The sequence below is a fragment of the Pituophis catenifer genome, unplaced genomic scaffold (genome assembly GCF_029215685.1).
Source record: "Pituophis catenifer annectens isolate HBS135680 unplaced genomic scaffold, rPitCat1.0.hap2 SCAF_6, whole genome shotgun sequence".
NCBI lineage: Eukaryota > Metazoa > Chordata > Lepidosauria > Squamata > Colubridae > Pituophis > Pituophis catenifer.
The window spans coordinates 100,790,503-100,815,401 of record NW_027256886.1 but is presented as its reverse complement, the minus strand read 5'-3'; the positions used below and the strand labels follow the sequence as shown (position 1 = coordinate 100,815,401).

Below are 24,899 nucleotides of genomic sequence, written 5' to 3'. Positions count from 1 at the left end.
CCTGGTTGTAACAATAATTTGGCAACTTAATCTATGCAAAAAGCCTCTGTCTCCTCCTATATGGGCTCAGACTTGACTGATAGCTAGAAGACACTTTACTAGAGACCAGGTGGTGGTGGTGGTGGTGGTGTTGTTAATTTTATTGACCACCCACCTTACCTCAAGGTAACTCTGCTCAAATATAGATTGGATTTCTTGTGGTCAAAGGTTTCATTATTTGTAGCCACGACTTTCGCACCCACACAGTGGCGGCCGAGGTAATGAAGCCCAGCCCTCCGCTTCATCTCGGCTTGCATTCCCAGCAGGTGGATGATAACAATGAATCTGAAAACTGGGATGGATCCCCCACGCTTGCCATCTCAGGGCTTATTCTTCTAAGCTGTCACCTAATCCGTCGAGATAACTGGCTGGCCTTAATAGGATAGAGCTGCTGTTTCAGAGGGGTCTGTGTGTGTGTGTGTGTGTGTGTGTGTGTGTGTGTGTGTATGTGTGTGTCTGACTTGAGAGATTGATAAAGCGGAAGAGCTCAGGCGAATGACCTGACGCTCCATGGTGAGATGAATGTCCGGCAATATGGCTGGATTCCCTAACATGAAAAATGGCCCAGAGGTTCATGGCAGGCTTGGGTAGCTGAGGAATGGCGCAATTGCACAACTGGGCAGCCGAAATGGGTGAGTTATTGGGTGCGTTGATCAGAGTGTCGATACTCTTATCACGTGCACAGTTCATTCAGTTCCTTTTATTCAATCAGCCTTCAAGGTGAAGAAAAAAATGACAATAATTTAAGAGACGGCCAATCAATACTAACTGATTACTCAGGAATTGGATTTTTTTTTTTTTTTTAATTTCACAACATCTCAACATGCATACACCACAGCCAGTTTGGTCTAGTAGTTAAGGCATCGAGCTAAAAAGCAAGCGACACTGAGTTCAAATTCCGCCTCACCTATAAAAGGCTTCTGGGTGACTTTGGGCCAGTCCTTTCTCTCAACCCGCCTCACAGGGTGGTTGTTGTGGGGAAAATTGGAGGAGGGAAGTCTGTTGGATATGTCCGGATATGCCTTGAGTTATTTGTAAAAATAGTAAAGGCAGGAGATGGATGGATGGATGTAGATCGATCGATTGATCAAAAGGTTGTGACCACCCAGTTTTCCGTTCCTATTTCTGTCCTTAAAACCCCAAAAGAAGAAAGCTGGCTGAAAGAGGTACCGCAAGTGGCAATTTTAGGCCGTTTGTTCAATCCTTCGGGGAGCCCCAAAGAGAGGAATGGAAGTGGAGAGAGATTTTCACTCTCATCCATAATTTTTGAATATACATATATTTCTCTGCAGACATCTGTGGTGCCATTACGTCTGTTGCTAAGTAGCATTTGACCAGCAGAGGGTGCAGTTGAGTCAAAGCACATTTTTCCCATTGCTAACGCTTTGCTATATTTTTATTTTGTAGGAAGGTGTCCTCAGGTATAATATCACTTATGCCAAGAAATGGGACTTCACGGCCCTTACTGAATTCTGCGATAAGGTAATAAGATGACCCAGAAACATGCAAAAAAAAAAACCAATAATAATTCAAATACTGCTTTCTATAGTTGAATATGATTTGAATGGTTATTTTTTCATTAATTCTATTTTATACCTACTTGTAGTTAACTGAATGTGCCTAGTGTGGAATTCACAGGTCAGAGAAAAACCAGAAGAAATTTTATTTCTGTGTGTGTGTGTTTTTGTGTGTGTGTGTGTGTGTATTTTAGGTACTTTGTGACCATATAGGTAGTCCTTGACTTACGACCACAATTGAGCCCAACATTTCTGTTGTTAAGCGAGACAGTTGTTAAGTGGGTTTTGCCCCATTTTATGACTTTTCTTTCCACAGTCGTTAAGTGAATGACTGCAGTTGTTTAGTATGTAACACAACGGTTAAGTGAATCCGGCTCCCCCATTGACCTGGCTTGTCACAAGGTCACAAAAGGGAACCCCGTGACCCAGGGCCATTGCGACCGTCATAAATACAAGCGAGTCTGAATTTTGATCACGTGACCAGGGGTTGCAGCAATGGTCGTAAGTATGAAAAACAGTCAACGTCCCATTTTTTTTCCAGTGCTCTTGTAACTTGGAACAGTCACTAAACGAATGATTATAAATGGAGGACTCCCTGCAACCTCTTTTCCTTTCCAATTAACAATGGTCTTTTTTTTTTTTTAAAATGCATTTGCTCCCCCTGGGAATAGCCATCATTCATTCTTAAATGTAATTGTCCCTTAACTCTTTCTGATGAACGGGCAGAGAGTCTGACCCTGATTATTCCAGTCATAAATAAGAGACGGAAGATGGTGAGAAGGATCCCAGGCGCTCTTTAATTTGACTCTGCAACTCGGCTCTGTCTCAGTCGCTGACAAGGCCCCTAAGGATTTATGGTTGAGCTGCTTGGCCCCTCAGGAAGAAGCCAGCCATAGCCTCACAAAGCACAGGCAGCTCTAAGGAGAAGACGAAGAGCGTACGCTGCTCTCTAGTTTGGCTGCATTGCCTTACCCAGGCTTCCCTGCAAAGGGTATCGTTCAGATTATTCTCAGAACGTAAATGCCACCAGCAGAGAATTGATTCCAGCAGCCTATTTAGGGAGAACATCCAACTGTGGATGTTTTCTATCACCTGGCTTTCAAAAAAAATAAAGGATTTGATGCGATGAAATTGGCCAGATCAGTGAAGGCAGGCATGCCACTAATCAAGGAGACAACCAGCCTGGGTCTAAGGAGAAATTTCCTGACAGTGAGGACAATGAGCCAGGGAGTGGAAGGGCTGGCCTCCAGAAGTTGGGATTGCTCCATCCCTGGCGGCTGTTTGAGAGGAGATTGGATTCCAGCCATTTGTCTGGAATGGCATGGGGTTTCCTGTCTGAGCAGGGAGTTTAGACTAGCCAGACCCAAATCCTGCGGCCATTCTTAGTCTCCAGGCCTTTGATCCTCTTAATTGCTCTTCTCTGAACTTTTTCCAAAGCCTCAACATCTTTTTTGTAGTGTGGGGACCAAAATTGGTGGCAGTGTTCCAGGTGTTGGTCTTACTAGGGTTTCTTAAAGAGGTACTAACACTTCCTGTGACCTTGATTCTGTGCCTCTGTTTATACAGCCTAGGACTGTATTCGCTTTTTTGCCGGCGGCTGCCCACGGCTGGCTCCTATTCAGAAACGATCACCCGCTAAGGCTCCAGGGCCCCTCTCACAGGTGCTGGTTTTGAGAAGTAAAAACGGAAGAGGAAAGAGATCAATTAAAACCGGGCCCGTTTTCTTGTGACTGCTTATTTTTTGCCTGTCACATTAATGGATGTTTCTTGCATGTCGAGTCTTGATTTTTATGCACTGCTTGTTCTACCAAAATTCACAACACAGTTAGTTTGGTACCTCCAGGCAAGTTTTGAATTCCAATGCTGGTTTACTTTTGCTGTTAGTTACAGTTCTGGTTATTTTACCTTGCGGTTCACCTCATTAGTGTAAAGCAGCCAGAGAGCTTAGGCTATTGGGCTGTTTAGTTTTTCTTTTAATTATTTCATTGTTTAACAAATTAGCAGGGGCTGCTCTCCGCAGGATATTCTTGCTGTCTTAAAAATGACCAAAAAAGAAGAAAAGAAAGAAAAGAGCACCTTTGGGAGGACAACCATGAGCTGGACGATTGAGAATCTCCAGAGACAAAAGGAGCCACAATAAATCTCCCTCTTCTCCAGGCCTTTCTAGCTGCTCTACGCCTTTTAGAGGTGTACAAAGATGCCACATTTCTGATCACACACACACACACACACACCCGCCTTCTCCCATGTCTTGAGCCACAAAGCCCGTGTGTTGTTTTGAGATGTTATGATTAAGATGCCCTGAATTTCATTTAAAGAGAACATGATTTGTATAAGACGCAGCTCCCTCCGTTTTCTCTTAAGTTTCAAAAAGCCGACAGAAGGGGGAGCTCTTGTCTTGCTCAGAGAATTTCCTTCCCCAGGGCTGCCTGCGAAAGGCTGCGTTTATTTATTTATTCATTAAATGCGTTACTAAATGTATTAATAAACTAGCTTTACCAATTAGCCCATCTTTATCACGGGGTAACTCTAAACTGACGGTATGGTTGAAATGCAAGTTCAAATATTGTTTCCTGTATCAAAAAGGTTTATTAGTTTAACAAAATACAAAGAAAAATGAAAATAATGGGAAGGGAAGGGGGGGGGAAAAGAGAAAAGGAAAAAGTGTAGGGAGAAAAAAAAGAAAGAAAAGCATTGGCTTCCCTCTCTTTTTAATGCAGTAGAATAAGATAATAGCACAGAACCTCAACTTTTTGTTTTTACATAATAATATATACCGTCCGTTTCTCTAACAACAAACCCATCCAATCAGCAGAACCCGAAGTCACGGTTTCATTTCCCCCTCCCCCACCTCAAGCACCAAGTCCAGAAGTGCAGCTATTTCATCCTTGTGGGTGGGGGCCGCGTCCTTAATGGGAAGCATCAATTAATGGTGGGCCAGAATCATCTTTCCATAACTGATCCAGAGCAAAGGACAGGTTGTGGGCCTAAGGGAGCTTTTCCTGGGTTTTAGTCTCTGCTGAGCTGGTTGTAGACCAGACCGAGAAGGCTACCCTCCCTCGGAATTTTCTTGCGTTTGTCATCCTTTTTTGGAGTCTCCTTCGGCCAATGCTTTGTCCATGATGTAAGGCCTCCGGTTGATAAGGACGTTTCCTGGCAGCGCCAAGAAGGGATGAGGAGCCCATGCATGGCCTGCCCTGGCCCGCACAGCTGGGAACAAGGGGAGGCCTTAATGGGGAAAATAGGCCGGCTCCTCTGCCAGAAATGGTCATTTGGAGACCAAACGGCCCATTGAGCAGACTCGGTCGAAAGCACATCAGCCTCTTCTCCACAACATTCCTCGTCTGTTACCCTCCCAGAGAGTCTAGGAAGAAAAGAGAACGTAGAAGTTCTGGAAGGAGACCTTTGTGTCCCATTTCCCCACTCTGGAAGGTGGGAAGGAAGCTGTGCCTTCCAGGTGGGTCAACGTATCTCCTGGCAATGCAGGACAACTGTCTTTATAGTCTCAGTAAGAACATAATTCTTAGGAATATATTACAAAATATATATTGCAGTGACTAATTTAGTCATTACAATATGCAGGTGGTCCTCGACTTAAAATAGTTTGTTTAGTGACTGTTCAAAGTTACCACAGTATTGAAAAAAGTGACTTATGGCCGTTTTTCACACTTACGACCGTTGCAGCATCTCCATGGTCACGTGATCAAAATTGTCACACCCTTGACAATGACTCCTATTTATGACGGTCGCAGTGCCTCGGGGGTCACGTGATGCCCCTTTGCGACCTTCTGACAGGCAAAGTCGATGGGGAAGCCGGACTCCCTTAACAGCCGTGGGACTAATTTAACAACTGCGGCAAGAAAGGTGGTAAAATGGGGCAAAACTCACTCAACAGACAGTCTCGCTTAGCAACAGAAATTTTGGGCTCAGTTGTGGTCATAAGTGGAAGACTAACCTGTATTTAAAAAGAAAATCTAGTGTAGTCTTCACATTTTAACCATCTTGTGGCATCTTTAAAGTTTCCCAAGCTGTCGATTTAGGGAAGAAGCTTCCCTGTTGCTGACTGATTGGCTTGCACTCTGGAAACACTGCTGTCATGAGCCCCAAAGACGGGCGTTTTGAGGCACGGCTTACGGATGGTGCCGAACGTGTGTCTTGGGGGAAAGATGGAAATTAAACAGGGAACTCGGAACGAGTTCCTCAATGCTGTTTTGAAAACAGCAAAACCGACACTTTCATATCACTTAATGAAGAGAGCAGCTTGGTATTGCTCAGTCTTTTAAACGGTTGAAGTTTATTTAAAATTATGGAAGTCGTTAACAGGCAGCCTCACATGTCAAGAGCAATATACCCGAGAGCTCGGTGTCATCCTGGATTGGCAGGAGAAATATTTTACCTTCTGGAAAGAAAAATTAGAGAGCGCCAAATTAACTGCTCGCATCTAAGCTGTCGTCTTCTTTCTTTTCCAAGTGTCAGTTTATGAGTCTGATAAATGTCAAATGTTCCATTTCACTGTCTTCTAATGAGGCTCTCCTCTGTATATTCCAATATAATAACTCTTTCGGTGCTTCACTCAAAGACAACTTCATTCGCTCTGTTTTTGTTTTTCTAATCAAAATTTATTTTAAGATAGTGAAGGTCTTTTGGTATATATTATCCGGGTGGATTTATTTTATGTTGTAACTCAAAAAAAAAAAAAAAGAGAGAGAGAGAGAGAGAGTGGAAAGAGTTTATAGCTAGTCCTCGCTTAACAAACCTTCAAAGTTACAGATCACTGAACAAGCGTTACTTAGAGCTCGGCCCTCGTAGCCGCAGCCAGTGCGACATCACGAGGTCCTTAATTGGGATCCCGCGATTGGGATTTGCAGTCTTCCCAGCCGGCTTCTGACAAGCAACGTCAGTGGGGACCCCAGCAGGAAGTCAGAAGTCATCGTCATGAAATAGTCACGTAATAAACCAGGGTGATTCGCTTAACGGGGCAAGCGAGACGGGGACCCAGGCATACGACAACCACGCTTTAGGACCATGTTGCTTAGCAACAGATTTTTCGTTCCAGTTTACTGCTGTTGAGCGAGGATGAGCCGCCCTTTGCTAAAAGGAATTCGTTTCAGATCTTTTCAGGATTAGATTTAAAGACTGTCCAGCCTCACTTTACCATTTGCTGGTTTTACTTCACCTTCCGCTTGCTCTGGGAGTTTTGAAGGAGGAATATAGAATACCACGAAGCCATTTTGGCGTGAACGTTCATCCCCCGAAACTGGTAATATATACAGGCAACCTTCCTCTCCCCCCCCCACAGCCCCCCCCCCCCCATGCTGTAGTGCTCCTGGAGTCTTCTACGCCCACCTGCCCTTCCCCCCCCCCAGCCTTTGGGAAGCTCTCTTCACGCGGCTGCTGGATTTTAACTTTCAGCATAGCCAAAGGAAGGAAGGGTGTGCCAAGGATTAAATTATTAATTATTATTAAAGTAAATGCAGGCTTAGAATAGGATAGCTTAGAGCTGGAAAGGGACCTTGGAGGTCTTCTAGTCCAACCCCCTGCTCGAGCAGGAGAACCATCACAGACAAGTGGCTGCCCAGTCTTCTCTTAAAAACATTGAGTGATGGAGCATCCACGACTTCTGGAGGCAACTTCTGTTCCACCGGTTAATTGTCCTCCTTGTTACAAAGTTTCTCCTTAATTCCAGGTTGCTTCTCTCTTTGATTAGTTTCCATCCATTATTTCTTATCCTGCCCTCGGGTACTTTGGAGAATATTTTGACCTCCTCTTCTTTGTGGCAGCCCCTGAGATATTGGAAGACTGCTATCATGTCACCCCTAATTCTTCTTTTCTCTAGACTAGCCAGACTCAAAACCTGCAGCTATTCTTCATATGGTTTAGTTTCCAGACCTCTATCACTGTCTAGTTCGGTTCTGCAACCCAACAAGACAGACAGAGACTTCAGAGGATAATTAGAACTGCAGAAAAAACAATGGCTACCAGCCTGCCTTCCATTGAGGACCTGTATCCTGCAAAAAGAGTCAGAAAGAGGGCTGTGGAAATATTTACAGACCCCTTGCATCCTGGACATCAACTGTTTCAACTCCTACCCTCAAAATGACACTATAGAGCACTGCACACCAGAACAACTAGATACAAGAACAGTTTTCTCCCGAACGCCATCACTCTGCTAAACAAATTATTCCCTCAACACTGTCAAACTAGTTACTAAGTCTGCATTACTATTAATCTTATCATCGTTCCCACCATCCATCTCCTCCCACTTATGACTGCATGACTGCAATTTTGTTGCTGGTATCCTTAACATTTATATTGATTGTTTCCTAGTATGATTTGATTGCTTATTTGTACCCTATGACTATCATTAAGTGTTGTACCTTATGATTCTTGATGAACATATCTTTTCTTTTATGTACACTGAGAGCATATGCACCAAAGACAAATTCCTTGTGTGTCCAATCACACTTGGTGAATAAAGAATTCAATTCTATTCTATTCTATTCTATTCTATTCTATTCTATTCTATTCTATTCTATTCTATTCTATTCTATTCCATTCCATTCCATTCCATTCCATTCCATTCCATTCCATTCCATTCCATTCCATTCTTTGATCATCTTAGTAGTTCTTTTCTGAAAATTTTCCAAAGTCTCAGCATCCAAAATTGGTTGCAGTATTCCAGGTGTGGCCTTCCTAGGGTTTTGCTTGTCCTAGCCCTGCTTACTTAGGTTTTGAGCAGAGGGGTTGGTTGGGATGTGGACATTGGGTGGGAAGGTGGGGTATTCTCCATCCTGCTCCCCAACATCGCTTTAGCCTCACCAGTGACTTAAGGGTGAAACTGGGCTAAACGCTCAGGAGCTTCTTTGTTTAGTTAAGCTTGATAAAATTCACCCAAATTGTGAGAGGCAAACAACATTGTGTAAACAAGGAACCTTTCCTGAGTCATAACATTTATTTTAAACATGAGAGTTTTAAAAAATGGGCTTGTCAGTTTTCTGTCATCTTTTAAGAAAGAAAGATCGACCCACGCCTGCCATTTGCTTTGTGTCAAGTTAGTTGCTCAAAAGTTGCGTTATGACGCACCAGGACTTATATGTGGACGACAGCACAACCTAACCTTTTTACTGCCAAACAACATCTTTAGATCACAAGAAATAATAACAGGCATGTCTTAATTCGCTACATTTTCTATATAATATAATTAAATAAAAAGATATAATTAAAGCATTTTGCTGCTTTAATTATATACCTCTCCGCCTTCAGAGTGGTTGAGGAAAAGGATGGCATAAAAATGCCAAGAAACAAACTAACCTAAAGAAATGGGCTACAGTACACAAGCTACTTCTTTGTTTCTTTTATTAAATTCGCCTGTTGCCTGATTCCCATTGAGGAGACTAACCAGGGACAGGTGAGCTGGGGGCTCCTCCGGTAAATGGTTAGCCAGTTCTCTTCCCAATGGCTCTTTGACAGGCCTGGCAAGGTCTCTTTCTTCCTCAGAAGAAATCAAGAGGTCCACATCAACTGAAACTACCTGCTTAAAGATGGTTCAAGATCATTGCATTAAAGTGGTAGGAAGTATTTTTGGATTCTAAAACAAACAAATCATCATCATGGCAGATTTGTTTTCTGAAATGCCCCTGAGAAGACCACGGTTCATTAGACAAGTTCCAGCACGATTGAGAAGGAGAGCTACATCTCTGTCTCCAGACTCTTGCCAAGAAGTCCTTTTGGTTGCTTATGATGGATTTGGCCAAGACAGAAGACTTCACTGGTTTCCAGAAATGCAACCCAAGTAAACTTGTTCACTTGCTAACAAGAGGGATGAAATACTCCTTTTAAACAGCTGCCGCTCTGATTTTCACAGTGCAGCTGGCCTGTCCTTTATTGAAACCTGGTTACATGAGGATATTGATGACAGCAGCATGCAAATTCCAGGGCTTCAGACACACAGAGCAGACAGAATTGCAGAATCGTCAGGTAAAAAGAAGGGAGGAGGCTTATGCTTATATATCAACAACAGCTGCTCTCAGGATATAACTATAATACATCAATTCTGTGATGAAAACTTAGAGTCTTTACTTATCAACTGTAAACCATTTTACTCTCCTTCTCCTCATCTCTCCTAATTGCTGTCTATGTCCCTCCACAAGCCTGTGTGAACAAGGCATTACGAACTCTAGTTGACCAGATTATGGAGGCTGAAGCCAAATACCCCCATTCACTGGCCATTATTTTGGGAGATCTAAACAAATCAAACTTAAGGAAAGAGCTACCAACATACTTTCAGCATGTCAATTGTCCCACTAGAGGCAAGAGTACTTTAGACCATTGCTACACAACACTGAAAGATGCTTATCGGTCCTTACCACGAGCAGCTGTGGGACCCTCTGATCATTGCATGATTCACCTTGTACCTGCTTACAGGCAAAGATTTAAAACCACAAAACCAACAATTAAATCAGCGAAGACATGGATCGAGGAGGCAAAGTTAAAGCTACAGGCCTGCCTTGATTGGAATGTTTTTGAAAGTACCTCTGCAGACTTAGATGAACTCTCAGGGACTGTAACATCATAGGTCAGCTTCTGGGAAGACCTATGTGTACCCGTCAGGAACTTGCGAATATACAGTTCTTTTCTTTTATGTACACCGAGAGCGTCTGCACCAAGACAAATTCCTTGTGTGTCCAGTGACACTTGGCCAGTGAAGAGTTCTATTCTATTGTGTAGCATAGCAGTAAAGGCCTTGGGCTAGCAATGGACCCGTCACTGCCATAGGAAGTTACTAAGTGGCTTTGGAAGACCTCACTTGGAATACTGCATCCAGTTTGGGTCACCATATTATAAAAAAGATGTGGAGACTCTGGAAAGACTGCAGGGAGAGCAACAAGGATGATTAGGGGACTGGAGGCTAAAACATGAAGAACGGTTGCAGGATTTGGGTCTGGCCAGTCTAGAGAAAAGAAGGACCAGGGGAGACACGATAGCAGTGTTCCAGTATGTGAGGGGCTGCCCCAAAGAAGAGGGAGAGTCAACCCATTCTCCAAAGCACCCGAGGGGGGCAGGACAAGAAGCAATGGGTGGAATCGAACCAAGGAGAGAAGCAACCTTAGAACGAAGGAGGAACTTCCTCCAGAGTGGTGGGTGCTCCATCATTTCCAAGAAGAGCCAGTTGTCTGGAATGGTTTAGGGTCTCCTGTTTGAGCAGGGGGTTGGACTAGAAGACCTCCAAGGTCCCTTCCGACTGTTGTTCCGTTCTGTTCTGAATCCAGATTTCTGGAAAAATTGGAAAAAGGAATGTTACATCTATTATCTTTTGCTTGAAAAAAAGGCCAGATGAAAAGGAAGACAAGAATAATTAAATATAATTGTATCCTAGTTCAGAGAAGTGATGTCTGGACACTCCCAGACATCCACGTATTCTGAGCACTTCAGGATTTTAAATGCAACAAATTGCATTTAATTTTGGGCTAATAGTTTGCCAGTTCGTGCAGATGTTTATTGCTAATAAATGGACGAAGCCCCATGGGGTTTTTTTTTGTTTTGTTTTGTTTTTTTTTTTAAAAAAAATGGCTTGAAAAGGAACAGGGCAGAGGCAGTACAGCTCAGTCTTTGGTGCTTTAGGTCTATTTATTCTCCCGCATAGAAGAGCTGACAGATGTAACAGAGCCCAGTGCCAGAATCTGTCATCAGGGGAGGGAGGTTACGGGATACGTGGCAGTCAGAAAAAGCCTCACCTGTCAGTTTCCAAAGAGCCAGGCTAGCAGCAGCATCAAGATCTGCCCGTCTTCTGGATGCTTAAGGTCAAATGTCACCTTTTGAATTAATGTTACATGCGCTGGTTTGAAGTCACTTCCTAGAATCCAAGTTCAACCTGTGACATTTCACACGCATTACGATTTGGAAATGCCGAGCACATGGGAGGAAAAAGGGAAGACGGATCGCATTTGACGGCCCTCCATTCGTGAAACCGCCTTCCGAATAGATGGTTGCAAGAGGCGGCCATTAATTGAGAAATGAAAAAATGGAGACCTTTTGAACTCCTTTAGGAACTTTCCAAAATTTGGCTCATCGATTGAGCCATGGCTGCCTAAGGGATCCCCTTGTAGGAATCTGAGGGTCAGGATTTGATTACAGGCGGCCCTCGACTGACGACTGAATTTCTGAGTCCAAAATTTCTGCCTCTAAGTGAGACAGTTGTTAAGCGAGCTTTGCCCCATTTTACCACCTTCCTTGCCACCGTTGTTAAGTGAATCCCTGCACTTCTTAAGTTAGTGATGGGGCCTGTGAAGTGAATCCAGCTTCCCCATGGACTTCTTGCCCTGCCAGAAGGCTGCAGAAGGGGATCCAGTGAGCCCAGGACACTGCGACCGTCATAAATATGAGTCGGTTGCCGAGCATCTGAGTGTGTGTGGGGGGGGGGCGAGGGGGGGGGGAGAGATGCTGCAACAGTCATAAGTGTGAAAAACGGTCCTCAGTTATTTTATTTTTTTCTGGTGATGTTGTAACCAAACAAACAGTTGTAAGTTGACTGGATGTATTGGATGTGCAGCAATAAATCCCTTCGGCTGGATGGAGGGATTCCTTGAAAAACATCAATCACCTTATTTTTTTTGTGCGTCCAGATTGCCTCTCAAATCACCTGAAAGGACATTGAGCAGAGATCCTGATTTGGTCCGCCCCGATCCTGACGTCGGAATTTCTCCTTCTGTTTTTACTCCAGGTGCTGGAAGATGCTGAGGCCCAGCATCTTTTTCAGTCCATTCTGCCTGACATGGTGAAGCTGGCGCTCTCTCTGCCCACCATCTGCACCCAGGTGAGTCTGCACGTCTGAAGGGTCTTCTCTGGAGTGGGGACAGGACAGGACGGAATGCAGGATGAGTTGGAATGTGGAATGGAAAGGAAGGGAATGCAGAATAGAATAGAACAGAATAATAGAATTGGAAGGAACCTGGGAGGTCTTCTAGTCCACCCCCAGCTCAGGCAGGAGACCTTATACCATTTCAGACAGGTGGATGTCCAACCTCTTCTTAAAAACTTCCATTGTTGGAGCACCCACAACTTCTGGAGGAAAGTCGTTCCATTGATCAATTGTTCTCACTCTCAGGAAATTTCTCCTTAGTTCCAGGTTGCTTCTCTCCTCGGTTAGTTTTCACCCATGGCTTCTTGTCCTGCCTTTGGAGAATAGGTTGACCCTCTCTCCTTTGTGGCAGCCCCTCAAATACTGGAATACCTGCTATCATGTCACCCTAGTCCTTTTTTTCACTAGACTAGACATACCCAATTCCAGCAACCGTTCTTCATATGTTTTAGCCTCCAGTCCCCTAATCATCTAATCATCGATTTGCTGTGCATGTAGTTCTCGACATACAGCCATAATGGAACCTGTTTATTACAGTTATCCAGGTAGTCCTTGACTTATGACCACAATGGAGCCCAACATTTCTGTGGTTGTGAGTTTTGCCCCATTTTACGACCTTTGTTGCCACAGTTGCTAAGTGAATCACTGCAGTTGTAAAGTTAGTAACCCAATTGTTAAGGGAATCTGGCTTCCCCGCTAACTTTGCTTGTCAGAAGATCCCGAAAGGGGATCACGTGACCCCAGGACACTGCAACCGTCGTAAATACAAGTCAGTTGCCAAGCGTCTGAATTTTGATCACACTTTGAGGATGTGATTTGCACAGAGCAATGGTCTGAAGTGAAAACGGTTGTAAGTTATTTTTCAGTGCCATTGTAACTTGGAATGATCGCTAAATGAAATGTTGTAAGTCAAGGACTATCTGTACTGTATGTTGCTATGGTTGTAAAACAGGCTGATCATGTGACCACCCCGATTCGACAACCTTTTTTGCAGCAGTTATTAAACGAACCTTGCTTATCTGTAAACATCATCAAGTAGTTTTGCAATAATAATACAACTCCTATCTCCCCTGTAGGTGCTTCCTTGGCTTCCATTTGTTTTCCAAAGGGAAAAACGACCCTGTTGTGACCTAGGCTTCCTGAGTCATTAAAACACACCAGTAGTCCCAAAAACCTCTTTTATTGCAACAGCTGTGAATTACTTTCATTCACAGCTGAGTCCCAATTAGTTGCAAAAAGTCCTTCGGGGTAATCACCAACCTTTATCTCCCTTGACACGCTGCCGAAGACCTACTTGGCAAAGCCACATGGATTCCAGAATCAAACAGAGATGCCGACTGGGAACAGAACTAACAACGTTGCTTTCCTGCAAAGGGCCCACATGCCTTTGCTCCTCTTTTAAGCCTTATGGGAGGGGCCAATCATCTCCAGGCCTTACTCCCGAGTCGTCCCTTTTGTTTTAACTGTTTGTGCCTTCTGGCAGCTCTGCATATGCGCACACTAGGAACAGGTTCCTCTGTCCCTCTGCCTCTCTGCTGTCCGACTCTGGAGGCTCCGGAGTCCGCTCATCACTCCCAGATGGCCCTGGCCCCCTCTCTGCCTCTGACGCAGAGCCCTCTTCCGGGCCTTCCCCAGCCTCCAGGACTGGCCCATGTTCCTCCCCAGCCTCCTCCCTGTCTGACTCCGCTGCCAGCTCCGCAGGTTGCTAGTGGACGATAACAGACCCATTTCAGCAGCACTTAGAAAATCCAGACGTCCTGCTGCAGCCTAGAACTAAGAGTTTGAACCAGAAATTGCTGATTACCTCCAATCATCATCCTGAAAAAACAGAACCTCTGAGTTTATGAATGCAAAGAGCCCCAGTAAGCAAGTAATCCTTTCTCTTGAATTTAGAAAAGAGAATTTTTAACTAAGGATGCCCTCACATTTTGAGAATCTGCTGTTTACCCTGTTCCTAACAGTTACTTCTGCTTGCAAGTTTCTTCTTAAGGAGCTGCACAAAAAAAAAAAAAACCCCCGACCTCAGATTGTCCCCTATCTGGGGGCTGCTGGCCGTATATTTTGTTGAGGTTAAACTCGTTTGTAAAACAACCAGACAAGAATGATGCTTTGGTGAAAGCTCGTCGGTTTGCCATTTATTTTTTCCTTGAACCGTAATTTTCTTTCCCATTTAAAGAAGGCAATCAGCCAGAGGAAGACGTCAGTCCTGCTAACGTAGTTGTGTTGTTTGGTGTCTCATCATGGCGCCTTGTCTCACAGCTGTTGCGATGTGATTGCCTGTGATTGCCCTTTGCTGAGCGGCATGAGAGCCAGCCTGCTAAGCACAATTCATGCCATCCCTTCCTGCTTTCTTTTTCCTTCCTGGCTTCTTCACCTTCCCCCCGGTCCCCCCTTTCTTGTCTTCAAGACCCCGATGTTTTGTTTGCCTTCTTGTTGTTATTGATTGAAGTCTGCAGTTTGTCAAACAAGGCTCTTGTCCCAATCAGCTTGGATAAACAACTCTCGACTTCGGGGGCGATGCTGATTTAAGGAGCTACCAACGCCTCTAAATTAGCAAGCACAATTTTGTTCTCCTGGCTTCTTGTGTGGCTGGGTGGGGCTTTCGGTTCCGAATCTCTTAAAGTGACGATGTATTGTCCTCTTTTCCCAAAGGGGCTTTTCCAAAAGGGGACTGACCTGCCTTGGCTTCTTTCTTTCTTTTTTTTCCCCTCGCAAATGTTTTACCTCTCATCCGAGAAGAACTGAAGAAGCTTCTTGGTTGAGAAGCAAAACATTTTCAAGGGGGGGAAAAAAAAGAAAAGAAACCAAGGAAACCCCGTTGCCTTTTGGGCCTGGATGATGGAGACCCTCCCTAGACCCTCCCTCTTGTTTTGTTTTTCTTTCAGCCAATCCCTCTCCTAAAGCAAAAGATGAACCACTCTGTCACAATGTCCCAGGAGCAGACGGCCAGTTTGCTAGCCAATGCCTTCTTCTGCACTTTTCCTCGGCGCAACGCCAAGATGAAGTCGGAGTATTCGAGCTACCCGGACATTAACTTCAACAGGTAGAGTGCCTCTCCAGGCTTTCGCCTGACTGGAATTGTCTGCGTGGTGCCTCATGGCTCCCTCTGGTTACAGGTGGTCCTCGACTTATCAGAGTGTTCATTTAGTGACTGTTCAAAGTTACAACGGGGGGAAAAAGGGACTCGAGACCATTTTTCACACTTGGGACCATTGCAGCATCCCCGGGGGGTGGGGGGTCACGTGATCTAAATTCAGCCGCTTGGCAACTGGCATGCACTTAAGACGCTTGCGGTGTTCTGGGGGTCACACCATCCCCTTTAGGAATCTTCTGACAACGGGAAAGCCAGATTCGCTTAACAACCGTGTTGCTGGCATAACAACTGTGGCCAGGAAAGGTTGCAAAGTAGGGCAGAACTGACTTAACAACTGTCTTGCTTAGTAGCGGAAATGTTGGGATCAGTTGTGGTCGTAAGTTGAGGACTGCCTGATTGTAGAAGAAGTCATTTTGCTGAAGTTCAGGAAGTAGGAGGGATTAGATTCGTACCTGAATTGTCTTTTACCATTAGAACTTTTATTTACTTGGTTCTGATGTTGTCTCCCTGAGATAAATAGGAGCCTCTAAGGGCATTTCTGAAGGGGTAGAAACACCGTGGATTTAGATGGCATTTTGTGTTTATTGCACAGCTTGCTGCAACACAGTTACACATTTTTTTTAAAACATCTATATTGTTGGTTGAAATGACATTCTATCTCAGAAATAGTGTGAACTTGTCTCGGATATCGTTGTATTTGATATCTTTTAGAATATGGCCTTCTAAATCAATTAATTACCTGAGCTAGCCATTAAACTGCTAATCTTTTTCCAAACAGGGGGAAAAAAAGAATGAATTTAACATACCCTTGTCCCAAAGGTGCTTTTTTCAAGAGGCTTATTTTTTTTTTGAAGGCGTTTCGCTTCTCATCCAAGAAGCTTCTTCAGCTCTGATTGGATGGTGGGGAGCTGAGAAGCGAAACATCTTCAAAGAAAATCGAGGAAAATCCAGTTGCCTCTTGAAGAAGGGAGAACCATGACCCGGATGACTTGAGAATCTCCATAGACATTTAAGGTACACTTTGCTGGGGAAGCTTGAAAGCTTTCACACTGGTTTGGTTTTTACTTGGAGACCCAGCTGTTGTCAAAATAACTTCTTAAATCTATGGCATAAGAGTCATTTTAGGCAATAAAATAGCAACTTCAAATGGTCTGCCTCCTCAGTAAAAAGTGATATGTGTGATGACAGGGGAATCCATCTGTTTTATCAAAAGAAGAGACCCTTGCTACAAAAGGTTAAAAATGTTAAGTATTTTATTTTCCTTAAACCTAAGATGCTTCTGCCACCCTTCTTACGTGCTGTTGACAGCAACTGATCAGGAGAGTTTTTTTAAAAAAGAAACCCTTAAGTTCTTAGCCCTGCGGAATTTTATGTAGCGGAACCTGGAATATTTTGACTTCGTTTACCGTGGAGCTTCTGGATAGCCAGGCGGGGGTTGCGGAGATTGTGTTAAGGAGGTTTATTCCGTTTGTGGTTCTCCAAAATTTCTCTTGGACCGAGAGTCCCTGCAGCATTTTAAACTAAGGGGCAACGTCCGGGGTTTTTGAGAGGGCTGCTAAAACTGCCACCCTCTGTGAGACTCGCGCATTTGCACAACAATCGAGAAGCATGCAGAAACGCAAATCGGTGTCGCTTGGTGAATAGGTGATATAAGCCCCCTGTGACGCACAACGGATATTTCTGCAAAGCTAAGACTGTGGATGCTCAGAAGAAAGACCTACGAAGCGGACTGAAAGCGGACAATACAGAATGGCGCAACCTTAGGCAACACACAAGGAAAATCCAAGCCCGGTGCAGCACAGCCATTGCTGAACCAAGGGAGCAGGGATGCCAATCGGCTGATCCCACCCTGCGCTTTTCTTTCCCTGATGGACCCCGACTCAGATCTCTTCTGCCATGGCTCCTCTTTCCGAGATGGTTCTGCGTTCTCAGAAGGACCCACGGAGGGCTCCCCTGCTGATGGAACTGGAGCCAGAAGCATCCCTGGAGGGAGGACACGGGAGGCCTCGTTGTCTTCAGTGTCAAAGATCGCTTCATTTTCAAAGGCCTTGGCAAGGCAGCTCTCTTTGACTTCCCCTTACAATAAATGTCCCTTATCCACCCTCCCTCCCTCCCTCCCTCCCCATCACTCATTGCTTATAAAGGATGAAGTCATCTTTTTAAGAAGAATCTTTGCTCAGTGTAGCCTCAGAGCCACTGCCTTCTCCCTTCCATAAAGAACATTGTGTTCATATTTGAGAAACGAGGGACGGCTCTAAATAAAAAATATTATGCAGGGATGAATCTTAGATTGTAGTGTGTTGTTCCTTTGATTAAAGCTAGACGCTGAAGCCGTGGTGAACCCTGTCCTCTCCTGAATGCCAGCAAAGAAAGCTTGTGAACTTTAAAAAAAAAATCAAGACAAGGGTAAAGTATGCTAGTTAAGATACATGTAACTGCATGAAATAGTCTCAAGCAAGGAAATGGTTCTGCTGCATATTATGTTTATCCAGGGGAGTGGAAATCTGATTTTGCAGTAATGCAATTGTCTTTTACCATAAGCATCAGTTGAATAACTTTAATGACCATCAATTTTTTCATCTATTTGAGCTAATCCACTTAGGAAAAAGAGCCCCATATCATATGTATGAAAACTGCCTCTGGTAACCTCCTGCACATGAGTTCGTTCCCAACACTGAATATTTTCTGGGAGTTGGTTTAAAAAACTAGCTTGTTTATGAATTGAATATATTATTTTCCCATAGAAAATTTAAAAACACAACAAGAGCAACATTTCCTTGTTGAGCTCTTGTGCAGCTCAGAGACCAACAATACTTTGAGGTACATTTGGGAAAGTGTCAGAGCCCCCCCCCCCCCCCCCCGTCCTTCAGACTGAGTCCATAAGGCGTTTTACACAGCTGCCATAACCACCCATCCATCCACCCAAAATATTGATTCTCACCACCTTTATGGAGATGGAAAATCTCCATAAATATTCAAGCCACAAAAATAAGCTGGCTTTTTGAGGGATGGTGGAAGGGAGATGGTTTTGGGGGAAATAGAAATATATCCAATATTCATTTTGGGACCAAACATTGCTATTTTAAGATGATACAACGTAGACTTTGTTTGACTTGCACCTTAATTGTGTTTGATGCATTTAAGTAGGATTTAGTCAGAGACTCCATCTGATCATATAAATATGGCTTTAAAAGTTTAATTTCGCCCTCTTTTGTGCTGCTAAGGGAGATCTTGTCCAGCAGGTCCATTGACCTCTCAATAGAGATTCAACAACACACAGGCCTATAAACAAATGTAGCACTGAATCATGGGAATAAAAGATTGAGTCCCATCCCAGTAGCTTTGGCCTTTGGGTGGAAGCTCAGGGCACTCTGAAATGTTAACTAAAAGCCTTCCTGCTAGAAAATTAATAGAACATAAGGGGTTAAATATAGCAGTTTATGTAAAGATCTTGACTTAACCGTATTCCTTCCTTCCTTCCTTCCCTCCCTCCCTCCCTCCCTCCCATCCTCTTTTTTTCTTTTATTTACAAAAGTTTTTAATGTTTCTACTTTCTACTTTCTATTTTAAAAAAGAGCCAGGGAAAGTAATACTTGTTGGATAGATAATACCATAGAGGATAGGGACATATGATTTTTGTCACAAGTGCAAAAAAAGAATTCACCTTGAGATCAAGTAATAGTAGTTGTTTTTTATTGGGTAGAGTTGATGTTACACTAGATATTTGGTTGACTGCAATAAATATGGAAAGATATTGCCTGTGAGGTGAAATGGCTGGAATGTGTTCTTTTACTCATAAGCCAGGGGAATCCTAAACCTCCAAGCTATTTTCTATGTAAATGAAGAAAATGAAACTCATTTGCTTAATTAAAAGACTCACAGCCATAACCAAGAATTTGTTTTCCACGGTGCTTTGTGTTTGACATGGTTTGAAGGTGCTTGGAGACTTTCTCATCAGAAAACTTAAATCTCACTTGAGGAAAATTCTCTTTTCCTAGAACTTTGAGGGGAAAAAGTAAAATGCAAACATTCTTTATATGCTTAGCTGACTAAAGTATCCAACTCTCTATGAAAGATGCTAAAGATGTTTTGAGAAAATGAAAAAGTAGTACAATTGTGTAGCAGTAAGGCAAAATAGATTTTGTATGGCTGATGGTGTATGGCACCTTTTAATAGATGAAAAACAGGCAAACTGGAAAATAAAACTTTAATATGTGATTTATTAATCATCTTAACTTTTTGAAGGGAAGGACTCTGTTTTCCTTAAATTCTATTATGTAGACTTTTTTTTCTATAAAGGGGGTCTGAATAATCTTAAACTATTGCAATTATTAAAACTGCTACAAATAAAAGTGTGTGATAAGGAGCAACCTATAGCAACTGGAATGAAGTAAAAAAAAAGAAAAAAAGAAAAATACTTTTAAAATTCTTGAAGGAAAGTTGTAAAATTTAAGTACTGTAAAGATACCCAAAGCACTTTCCTTCCTGAGCAGACGTTTTGCACATCCCACCTGCCATCAGATGTTTATATCGAGACTTCTAAAAAAGTGGATCGGAATATAATCCTGCTCTTAGACTGAATCTCTCCAGGTTTGCTAGGAAACCAAAAATGACGATTGTGGTAACAACCCTTGCTGCATTGCTCCGTTACAGCAAAAAGACACCCCCCCCCCCCCCCCGGGATAATGCTCAAATTACATTATTGGTCGAATCTCAGACACTGAATAACAGAAGCCAACACTACAAGATCAAATTGATGAGCTTTGCCTTTTACTTATATTGCTTTATAATTAGGTCAAAGTCTACAAAAATGCTGCCAGAATGTTCCATTAGCAAATGGATTATCTGAATTCTGATCAACAAATTGCTTTCAAGTCCCTCCTGCAAATCTTGAGCTGAGCTAAATAAAATTGTAAGGAGCAAGATGGGGCACCACCGAAGACCAAAGTCTTGCAGCATCAGGAATTCTCTCACAGTTCCACTGCCAGCAACATCTGGGTTCTACAGAAAACATCTGGGACATTTAAGCCAAAGAACAACCTTCAAAAACACATGAGCTGCACCACTGCGCTACCCCCTTGACTTCACTGGTGCATTTCTTCTTAGTTCGGTCCATGCCTGTTGCTGCTCCAGCCTGAATCAACAGAGCAGGCACCATTGGGTGCTGTAGCATCCGCTGTGTATCCTTTTTGCTGAGGTGGTCAGTTTCATTGCTGAGCCCTGGTTCTTCATAACCGGAGAAATTGAACAATTTGCAACCATTCTGTTCACCCATCGAGGTGTCTGGGTGACACTAATTCCACCAGGTCACAGAAGATCTACCAAAGATCCCTTTCGTAGGACTGACCTTTTTAACCTGGGACTTTTCAGGTCTTCCAGATTATAAGTACTGCTACTTCATTCATCGCAGTCTGATACGACACCCATGTTAACAGGTACAGCAGTAGCAAACTCATTCTTTCCTCCTTCACAGGCACCTGTACCTTCAGGTATACTCTTTAAGCCTTCGCAGCATCTCCAGCGAATTCCCAAGTTGACTCTAGATCTTTTGCCATCTTAGAAATTTCCAGGGTTATGTGGGTGTGTTCTTCACCGTTACAACTGAAATTAACTACAAGTGAAAATGCTTCCCTCTCTTGCCCTGGTTGGACTGTGCCTGGAAAACTCTGCCCAGTTCTGGCCACCGCAACACAAAAGAAGAACCTCAAAGATAGTAAGGAATTTAGAGGCGAAACCCTATGAGGAGCAGTTAAAGAGCCGTGGTGGCGCAACAGGCTAAAGCACTGTTAAGTAGCACCAGCTGCCTGCAATTACTGTGAGTTCAATTCTCGCCAGGCTCAAGGTTGACTCAGCCTTCCATCCTTTCAAGGTAGGTAAAATGAGGACCTGGATTGTGGGGGAAATAAGCTGACTTTGTATAAAATATACAAAAGGATGAAGGCTATTGCTTAAAGCATTGTAAGCCGCCCTGAGTCTCCGGAGAAGGGCGGCATATTGGATGAGAAGCAAAAAAAAGGGCCTTGATAGTACAAGGGTTTAGTGCACCCTGTTATTAACACAGCTGCCTGCAATTTCTGCTGGTTCGAATCTCTCCAAGGCTCAAGGTTGACTCAGCCTTCCATCCTTTCTAAGGTAGGTGAAATGAGGACCCAGTTTGTGGGGGCAATAAGCTGACTTTGTATAAAATATACAAAAGGATGAAGGCTATTGCTTAAAGCATTGTAAGCCGCCCTGAGTCTCCGGAGAAGGGCGGCATATAAATCAAAGGAAAATAAATAAAAATAAATAAAAATGTCTTCAAGGAAAAACAAAGGAAGTCCAGTTGCCTCTTGAAAAAAAAAAGTAAAGGGACAACCATGACTTGGATGACTGAGAATCTCCACAGACATGTCAAAATCTGACTTCACTTTTTCTTAAAACCGAGCGTTCCTTTCTACCAAACAAAATTAGACAGATGCCCTTGTACCACTATCCCTTCCTAGTCAACATTTCAAGAGTGGATTTGAGAAATGAGAGTGCGCCCCAATCTCTTTTTGCCATCTCTGGCCTCTATTAGCGAAGAGACTCTTAAGAGGCATCCTTCTTCCCGTTCTCAAGCCATCACAGTTTCTCCTTCCAGGCAAATTGCATTATATATCGGCCATTGCGATGAATTTTGTTTTGTATGAAATCAAATCAAGTCATGTAAGTGCAGATGGTTGGAAGGAAGTTTAAAACATGCTGGATATAAAAGCATGTGCTCTTTTAATGACTAAAAATAGTTATGTTTACAGGTGTTCCAGGATTTTATGAGGGTATTTTTTTTTTCCTAAGCTTTGAAATGCAACAAGGAAACGTGTTTCTTGCACAGTGAAATGGCTGAAGAACAAAATCTTTTTTTTTTTTTTCTTAATCAGGATAAAAAAATCATGGAAGGAATCTAGCTTATTGTCAATATATTCAAGGGGGAGATTTTGAAATGCTTTTTGACAAAATCAGTGCAAATATAATCGTGGCCAAGAAAACAAATGCAGAAATGGTGACACAAGTGGCAGAGTTACTTTTGCCTTGTTTTCACCTGTTAAGTATAGCGTCCTTCACTTGCTAGGTGTTACGTAGCAAAAAGCTCAGAAGAAAAAGAATGCAAAAGCTCCTCCTGTACCACATGAAAAATAGATAGTAAACCAATAAAGCATAAAAAAATATCAAAGTTTGTATTTGCTACTTAAAACGGAGCAAGGAAGGAACACATATTACCCAATTCCACAATTGAATAAGGCTAATAAAAAGTCTCTCTTGAGCATACGCCAGCTATCTCTTTAGACCAGCGGAATAACATCTGGAGTCCCGACGGGGGCTCTGAAATTTTAGGCAGAACCAATTGGATTCAGATAATCTGGGCAAAGTACATTTGGGGCATGAAGAAAGGAACCGTCCAGCATTATGACGTGGACTTAGGCCTTGTTCCTTCTGTAGATCCTTGGCCCGTAGATCCAGGAGCGAACCAGAACCTAGAAAGATTGTGACGGGGATTGTTTTAAAATGGGCTTTGAGGAATGCAACTGCTTCATTTTGCTTTGCTTAATTCCTTTCCAATAATTGTCCTCTCCTTTTGCTTCCCGTAGATTGTTTGAGGGCCGATCTCCAAGAAAGCCTGAGAAGCTGAAAACCCTGTTTTGCTACTTCCGAAGAGTCACTGAAAAAAGTAAAGTGTCTAATCTCGCAGTCTTTTCTCTGCCCCTGGGGAATTAATTAAGCCTTTAACTATCCAGTTTAATGACTGGCGACAAGGGGTGAATGTCAGCCCTTCAGCTCCAGGGTCTCTTTCATCTGAACCAGGAGGGAGGTCCAAACCTAGAAAGAACCGTCACCCCATTATTCTGAAATCAGAACAGCTTGACCCTAAGAGATGGGCCGCCCTATTAGTGTTACCTCCACAGCTAATAATAATGACGTCACCAAGAAGCACACGTAGCTCTCGGACACGGGTTTGAAAAAACAGCCGTCTAAGTCGTTGGGCAGCGCAGGTGGTCCTCGATTTACGACCACAATTGAGCCCAAGGTTTCTGTTCTTGACATTGGTTGAGCTGGTTTTGCCCACGTTATGACCTTTCTTACCACAGTCATTAAGTGAATCACTGCAGTTTTTGAGTGTTTAACGCAATGGATAAGTGGATCCGGCTTTCCCCTTGACTTAGCCTGTCAGGAGGCCGCACAAGGGGACCACGTGACCCCCGAGGCACTGCGACCGTCATAAATACGAGTCGGTTGCCAAGCGCCTGAATTTTGGTACATGACCACGGGGCTGCTTCAAAGGTCATAACTCTGAAAAATGGTCATAAGTCACTTTTTCAGTGCTGTTGTAATTTTAAACGGTCATTAAACGAACTGTACAGGTAGTCCTCGACTTATCAACCATTTGTTGAGTGACTGTTCAAAGTTACAGTGGCACTGAAAAAGTGACTTACGACCGTTTTCCTTAACCAGCGTTGCAGCATCCCCCCCACCCCCCACCCCCACCCGGCTTGTTCATACCAGTTCATACTTACGGCCATTGCAGTGACCCCTTTGGTGACCTTCTGACAGGCAAAGTCCGTGGGGAAGGCAGGTTCACTTAACAACCCTGGGACTAACTTAACAACTGCAGCTGTTCACTTAACAACCATGGGCAAGAAAGGTGGTAAAATGGGGGGAAACTCATTTAACGACTATCTTACTTAACAATGGGGATTGTGGGCTCCATGGTGGCCATAAATCTGAACCACCTGCCTGCCTCCCATTCATCAACGTGGCTTTATTGCCAAACGACGTCAGCGTCCTGTGTCCCCCCCTCCCACCCACACACACACACACACACACACACACACACTCTTGGTGTTTGGACGATAGCGAGGCAGAGCCGAATCTCTTGCCTTGTTAAACTTCGTCTTTAGCAACTCATCCATAGAGGGAGAAAACATTTCACTGCCCTCCTGTAATAAGTGAGTGGAACAGAACCTCTTCATCTGCTGTAGAAATTGAACTAGAACTGTCATCATCAGCTTTCCCAACTTCCATATTACTAAAGCAGGAGGGAGCCGTTTGTAGTATTATCCCATTTGCTCTGTCTAGTCCAGGGAAAGGAAGGGCTGCGGGCTGACCTTAGAGCAGCCCTTCCAATGTCAAGGTGAGCGCAATGGAGGAGTGGGAGGGCTTGCCTTCGGAAGTGGTGGGTGCTAAGAGATCGGGCAGCCGTTTGTCTGAAATGATGCAGGGTCTCCTGCTTGAGCAGGGGGTTGGACTAGAAGACCTCCAGGGTCCCTTCCAACTCTTGGGCTGTTCTGCTTTTAGAAGGAGAAAGCTTTAGCTCTTCATAGAATAGGCATTTTGTGGGGAAACAGAAGACTAATGCAAATATTGCTGGGGGTGGAAA

General features: G+C 43.6%; 1 protein-coding gene across 4 annotated transcripts in view; it reads left to right on the top strand.

Annotated features, from left to right (window-relative positions):
* The window catches only part of PARG (poly(ADP-ribose) glycohydrolase), a 49,913-nt gene that overhangs the window by 9,184 nt on the left and 15,830 nt on the right, over nucleotides 1-24,899 (top strand). For 3 of the 4 annotated variants that reach the window (XM_070946535.1, XM_070946537.1, XM_070946538.1), the window contains 4 exons: nucleotides 1,447-1,521; nucleotides 12,277-12,369; nucleotides 15,300-15,457; nucleotides 23,113-23,192. In XM_070946535.1, the coding sequence (XP_070802636.1) occupies nucleotides 1,447-1,521; nucleotides 12,277-12,369; nucleotides 15,300-15,457; nucleotides 23,113-23,192 (406 nt within the window). The remainder of the gene's footprint in view (nucleotides 1-1,446; nucleotides 1,522-12,276; nucleotides 12,370-15,299; nucleotides 15,458-23,112; nucleotides 23,193-24,899) is intronic. The other variant, XM_070946536.1, reaches the window with a different exon arrangement.